At 64.0% G+C, this 5,915-nt stretch overlaps 1 protein-coding gene across 2 annotated transcripts; it reads right to left on the bottom strand.

Moving 5' to 3' along the window:
• Positions 1-620: 620 nt before the first annotated feature.
• On the bottom strand, positions 621-5,036 carry GRIFIN (galectin-related inter-fiber protein). 2 transcript variants are annotated; one of them, XM_024763490.1, is made up of 6 exons: positions 4,962-5,036; positions 4,543-4,585; positions 4,221-4,300; positions 3,965-4,124; positions 3,280-3,446; positions 621-3,134 (listed from the first exon to the last, which is right to left on the bottom strand). In XM_024763490.1, exons 2-6 carry the CDS (start codon positions 4,552-4,554, stop codon positions 3,119-3,121), a joined length of 435 nt encoding a protein of 144 aa, XP_024619258.1. In that variant the 5' UTR covers positions 4,555-4,585; positions 4,962-5,036; the 3' UTR covers positions 621-3,118. The 2 variants fall into 2 exon arrangements, with proteins under 2 accessions (XP_024619258.1, XP_024619257.1); XM_024763489.1 differs by lacking the exon at positions 4,962-5,036 and having other exon boundaries at positions 2,984-3,446; positions 4,543-4,738.
• Between the last annotated feature and the right edge of the window lie 879 nt (positions 5,037-5,915).

The raw sequence follows: 5,915 nt of genomic DNA, 5'->3' as shown, positions 1-5,915 counted from the left end.
ATGTGTGGGCTCCTTCCGAGGGGCTTCTGCCATGGCACAGGGGAGGGACGGGAATGCATGGGGGGAGGAGGAGAATTTGCTTCCAGTCAGCAGGGAAATGGGCTACTATGGTAGGTAGTGAGCTGCCTGTCCCTAGAAGGGTTCGAGCAGGGTGTGGTTCTATTAATTTAATAGATATTTATTCGTGCCTCCAGTGTGCCAGGCTCTGTTCCAGGCATCAGAAATCCAATGGTGAGCACATAGGCCGGCTGGCCCATATCCAGGAGCTGACTGTCCGGCTGGCAAACCTGTGAGCAGGTAGATCTGTGAACCATAATTTGCTGCTTGGGAACAAATGCAACAGCGATGGAGAATAAATTCAGCCAGATGCTAGAGGTCCCTCTGCGGAGGCAGCATCTAGAAGAGAGGCCTGTGTAATGAGAAGGAGCCGGCCAGGCTGAGCGCTGGGGAAGAGTGTCCGGGGGAGATGCCAGTGCAAAGGCCCTGGGGCAGAGACGGCTCAGTGTGTTCCAGGATTGGAAGGAGGCGGACAAACGGGGAGAGCTGGAGCCGGAGGTGCGAGGCCTTCGGGCGTGGAGGGGCGGGGTTGGGTTTGTTCTCATCTCCCAAGTGTGGGGACCACCTTAAACAAGACGGGAGCCTGCAGTAGAGGCCTTATCGGTCCACAGCCCCTGTTGGGAGGGCCATCGCTAACTTGTTCAAGGCTCTAAGTGGTTTTGTCCACGTCAATCATTCATTTATTCACTTACTTGTTCAGCAAACATTTCCAGAGCTAGATGTGCTCTGGAGCAGCTGGGGCCGGGGGCCTGGAGTGAGACCTGGTCCCCGACTTCCAGAAGAGGCAGTGTGATGAGGGCAGGAAGGAGGTAGAGGGAAGCAGAGGTCAAGGAGGGCTTCCCAGAGGAGGCGTCCTCTGAGCCGAGGGAGGAGCCGATGGTTCTGTCCAAGGGGCTGTGGTGCTGAGACGGGGCACAGTTACAGATGGGCACCTCCACTGTGTGCTGAGAGCAGTGAGGTCACGGAAGGGTTACCACATGGCGCGTAGCCCCTGCCGCAGGACCTTCTGAGACCGTAGCTGCCTGCACCCCATTTCGTAGCTGGGGAGACCGAGGCTCAAGGACGCAGTGGGCCTGCAGCCCCTGAGGTCTGAGTTGCCCCACAGAAGGGCTGATTCGAAGCTGACTCAGCTCAGGGCCAACGTCGAGGGACAGGGTGTGTGTGTGTGTGTGCGCGCGCGCTTGAAGCCTGTCAGATATTTGAGCTCCATCCCTCATCTGCTGAGCAGCCCTAGGCAAGTCACTTACCCTCTCTAAGCCTGTTTCACATCTGTAAAAGGAGCGTGGCTCTCCATACCTGGCCAAGTGCTTGCGAGATGGTGCTGACCTGGCCCTCAGGTGGAGCCCAGCAAAATTCGGAGTCAGTGTGTCTGCCTCTGAGCCCAGACTGTCCGCAGGCTCAGCAGCAGCCGCCCCAAACTGAAGAAGCTAAAACCTGGCATGTTCTGTCCTTCCCCCCCTCCCACCTTACATTGCTGTTGGGGAGGCAGAGTTTCACCGGGAGGGGAGCCTTTTGTCTGCAGGGAGACCGGGCCCAGAGAGGGTGAGTAGCCAGCTCAGGTCGCAAAGCAGGGGGCCTGCACCACGAGCGGGGAAGCCCCATCGGTGGGCTCGGCGTCCCCAGGGGCAGGAGAAGCCTCGCCCCTTCCCTGCCAACCCAGTCCTTCCCAGGGCCTGGTTGGCTACCCATCCACCAGCCCACCAGCCCCCAGCCCCTCCCGGTTGACACAAAAGGCCAGGCCTCCTGCAGGAGGGGGCGGGAAGGGGCTCCTGGGCCAGCTGGGCCACGGACACAGACGGGGAAGTGAGCGGAGACAGGAAGGAAGCTGCACTGCTGGAGTCTGGGGCCACCATTGTCTCACCTGGGGGCGGGGGCACCGCCGTCTCCCCTCTACCCTGCTCAGCTGCCGCCCACCCTGGATGGTTCCTCAGCTCCAGAGGGCACTGGGTCGCTGGGCCCTCCCCTCCGTGGGCCCCACCCTGCTGCTGACTTCTTCCCCGACCCAGCCTCAGTTTCCCCAGTTGTAAAGCTTAGAGGGCAAGATGCTTGGGGCAGATGTGTGTCCTGCCAGGAATCCCACGGCAGGTGATGTCATGACGAGTGCCAGCCACTTCTCTAGCGCTTCTCCTGAGTCAGCTCCTGGAGCCTCACGGTTCCCGATGACTTGAGGGCTCTCTTTGTGCCCAGAAGTTCAGGAACTTGGCCAAGGTCGCACATCGGGGCAGCAGAGCTGCAACTCAGATCGAGACAGCCGGTTCTACACCCCACCCTTCTGTCTGTGATACCACTGACCTGCGACTTTTCTTTAAATAATTCACTTGTAAAGGGTGAACACCGGCTAAGCCTCATCCTAAACTGTGACATCACCATTTTAATTGAGATGGACAGAGAGATGGTTGGGTGAGCTGGGCTCGGAAGCCAGGGGCCGGGGGACTCGCAGCTGTGCTCACTGTCCAGGGCTCCCTCCTCCCCCACCACACGTACAGAAGTGGGCAGGGACAGGAATTGCAGGAGGGACCCTTCCGTGTACCCTACGGGAAGTAGGGCAAAGAGGAAGCTTTGGGACCTCTCAGTAGACTGCCCTGGGCTGGGGGCTGAGGGCGGAGCCGGAGGGTGTGAGTGTCCTGGGTGAAGACCGGCTGGGACCTTCTGGCCTGTGGCCAGGAGCCCTCCCCTCCTCGGATCTCATCACCACTCCCCACCCCCAGATAGGGGCCTCCCCACAAGCCTGTGTCCATCCCAGCACCCCCCACCCCAGACCCTCAGTGTCCTGGGGGTGAGGTAAGGGGCTGGACCACCACCAGGACGTAGGTCTCAGGGACCTCTGACCCCTAGCCCAGGGGAGGGTGTCCAGGGCTGCTTCGAATGGCCCCACCCCACCCCAGCCCATCCCCCTCTCCAAGTAGCCAAGCTCCTGCAGCCTGCTTAAATTTTATTGAAGGTGGAGCTGGAGTGGGGCGCCCAGAACCACAGGGCCCTCCCCACAGCTTCCCCAGCGTGGGTTTCACTGGACGTGGGATGGCCAATGGCCAAGGCTCGATCCTGGGACTTCAGACACAGCTCAGTAGCCCACATCCCTGCAAGCATCCAAGACATCCGCCTCAGCTCCAGCCCCACCCCTGCACAGACTCAGCAGATGGGGACAGGGCAAGCCCACAGCCCCCTCCCAGGCGAATGGGGCCCCGGGATAAAGATGCTCTGTGGGCGGGGCGGGAACATTACTCCCAGCTCAGGCCTCTCCTGGCCAGCTCCACCTGGGCCAGGCGGTGGTCGCTCAGCACCTGCACCCGGGTGATGGCGGCCAGCGGCCTGTGGCGGTGGGAGAACTGCAGCACCTTGTGCTCCTGGGCGTGGACGTGGAAGTGCTCCGCATCCGAGCTGACCTCCATCTGCGGACGGGAGGCCAGTGACCCACGGCCCGCTGGGCCTGCGACCTGCTCCTGCACTGAGCTCCAAGAGCTCTGAGTCCAGGAAGCATAGCCGGGGGCCCAGGGTTCCCTGAGCACGTGGAACCGCCGTCATGCAGGCCCGCCCCATGGGAGTTCTGAACCCCCAGCTGGGAGTCCCTCCCTCTCTCCTCAGAGGGGTGGCTGGCGGCCAGGGGGTGGGCACCCTGTTGCACCCCCCAGAGCCAGCAGTGAGACTCCCGCACTGGCCCTTTTACCCGTAAGCATCTCTAATAAGCCCCCTCCCCCAGGGGCTCCCGGTGGGGACAGCAGTGCTGCTGGAAGCCAGGGGTACAGGGAGCCCTAGATGCTACACAGCATCCTTCCCACAAAGCAGCAGGTGGCCCTGATGTGTCCACAGGCACCCCCACCTCCGCCTCCCTGCCCCTCCCCCTAGGGCCTCGCCCACCCCACCCCATGGGTTCCCCTGCCTCCCAAGGGCCTCGCCCCACTCCCGTCACCTCAAAGGGCTCCCCGAGCACCAGCGGGAAGACATTGGACACCTCCTCCTTGCCCCAGTGGCCGCCCTGGAAGGTGTTGGCCACGATGGTGGCGCTGGAGAACCGGGGCTTGATGTGGAAGACGATGTCCCCTGTCTCTGACAGGAAGTTGATCTCAAACCTGGGGGCGTCGTGAGGTTCGTGAGGGCAGCGAACGGCTGGGCAGTCGCCCACCCAAGGCCAAGGAGGGGACCCTGGGGAGGGCGCTGTCCCTTACTTGTCCTCTCCAGAGTCAGAGTGTCCCTGGACTAGCAGGTTCCAGCCCGGGGCCAGGCCCCCTGCATAGAAGGCTTCAAACTGCAGGCAGAAGAGGGGACAGAGGGCCCTGTGTCTGTGGCATCCTCCCCCTCCGGTACTCCACTTGTCCAGGTGTCCCCCAAAGTGCACGCACTTTGCCTGGACCCCGGCCCTCTGAGCAGCATTCCCTCTCAGCCTGGGGGTCTCGTGGGAGGGCAGCTCTGTGGGGGAGGAGCACAGCTGACTGGGGGACCCTCCCCGCTGGCCCTGCTCCCTTCTCCCCAAGTCCAGGTCTCACCCACCTGCAGTGTCATCTCTCCAGCTTCTGCCGGGAGCAGCGCGGGCCTGGGGATATAGGCGGGCCGGGCTGGGCGGGGGCTCGGGAGCCGCACCCCAGGGGTGGCTGGTGAGGTCACTGTGCCTTTCCCTGCCCCCACCTCTCCCTCCGTCCTCAGCCTCTCGCCCTCCCCCACCAGCAGGTCCTCCATTCAAGCTCCAGGGACAGGGCGGCCCCCTCCCCACCCCCATCGCCTCGGGGCCTGTCTGCCTCTCGAAGTCCACCTTGCTTCTTAGGATCCTTCAGGCACCTGGGAAAGCAGCTTCTCCCCCATTTTTGTGGGAAGGGCGTGGCTGAGGCAGCCCCCGCACCCCGCCTCCAGGATCTCAGGGACCCACACCCTCCCATGTGGTCAAGCGAGGAGGGGCCGGGGAGGATGCCTACCAGGCCTGCCCGGCCTTCGGGGCCGTCAGACCACCTGGTGTCTCCAGCCTGTGCCCCCGGCCCAGCGCAGCCCAGCCTCCCCCTGCTGCCCTGCTCCAGAGGCTCAGCTGGCCCCAAGGGGCAGAGCTGGGATTAGGCTGGGCCGCTGCGGTCAGCGCATTCCAGGACGCTGGCGGGTGGACAAGATGGGGGAGGGCCTTTCCCACAGCCCCTCTCCTCTCCTGGCCTGGCTCCTGGGCCCCGGCGCGGGGGAGGGGGCCAGGCTGGGGCCCTCGGGGAGCGTGTAGCCGAGACAGGAGAGTCTCCCCAGGCTTTGGGGGCAGCCATGGGGGCCTCTTGGCTGGACTGTCCGGGGGGCTGACCCAGAGAGGAGCCAGGGCGGGCTCAGGGAGCACCAGGGCTGCTGTGTGCGGCGAGCGTGTACGGTGAGCAGGTGGGTGAGTGTGTAAGGGTGCAGGTGACGGGGGTGGTGAGCGTGGGACTGGGCGGCTGGGGAAACGCAGTGTGTGCGACAGTGCGCCCACGGCCGTGGGAGGTGTCACGTCCGAGGTAAGCGTGTGCGCTGCAGGCGCCACTGCTCTTTTCCTGCCCAGCAGCGAGCCTCGGCGGGGTGGGCATGCATCTGGCCCCCCGGGGCCTGAGGGGTGCTTGGCCAGGATTGCCAGCCCTGTGTAACCCCACCACTCCCCGCAGGCCATTCTTCCCTCCAGCCCCTGGTGTGTCCCGCCTGGCCTCTCCACCTGTGCTCGTGACAGGCGTGCGCCTGTCATTTTTGATGAGGGGGGTGATGCGAAGGCCAAGGCCGGGAAGGGCAGTTTCGGCCTCCCCGGCAGGCACGGGACAGGGCTGGCCGGGCCTGCAGGGGGCAGCCCTGGGCAGCGGAGGCGAGGCTGCCTGCTATGGCTTCCTGCCTCTGACACCAGCCTGCCTGTATGCACATCCCTGTCCCAACCC

The sequence above is a fragment of the Neophocaena asiaeorientalis genome, unplaced genomic scaffold (assembly GCF_003031525.2).
Source record: "Neophocaena asiaeorientalis asiaeorientalis breed wild unplaced genomic scaffold, Neophocaena_asiaeorientalis_V1.1 scaffold223, whole genome shotgun sequence".
Lineage (NCBI taxonomy): Eukaryota > Metazoa > Chordata > Mammalia > Artiodactyla > Phocoenidae > Neophocaena > Neophocaena asiaeorientalis.
This window is presented reverse-complemented; position numbering and strand designations above follow the sequence as displayed.

Coding starts and splice junctions, on each gene's coding strand:
- GRIFIN (XM_024763489.1), bottom strand. CDS start 4,728: ATGGAGGACCTGCTGGTGGGGGAGGGCGAGAGGCTGAGGACGGAGGGA. Junction 4,301..4,542: donor CTGGAGAGATGACACTGCAG/GTGGGTGAGACC, acceptor TTCTGCCTGCAG/TTTGAAGCCTTCTATGCAGG. Junction 4,125..4,220: donor TCTGACTCTGGAGAGGACAA/GTAAGGGACAGC, acceptor CGACGCCCCCAG/GTTTGAGATCAACTTCCTGT.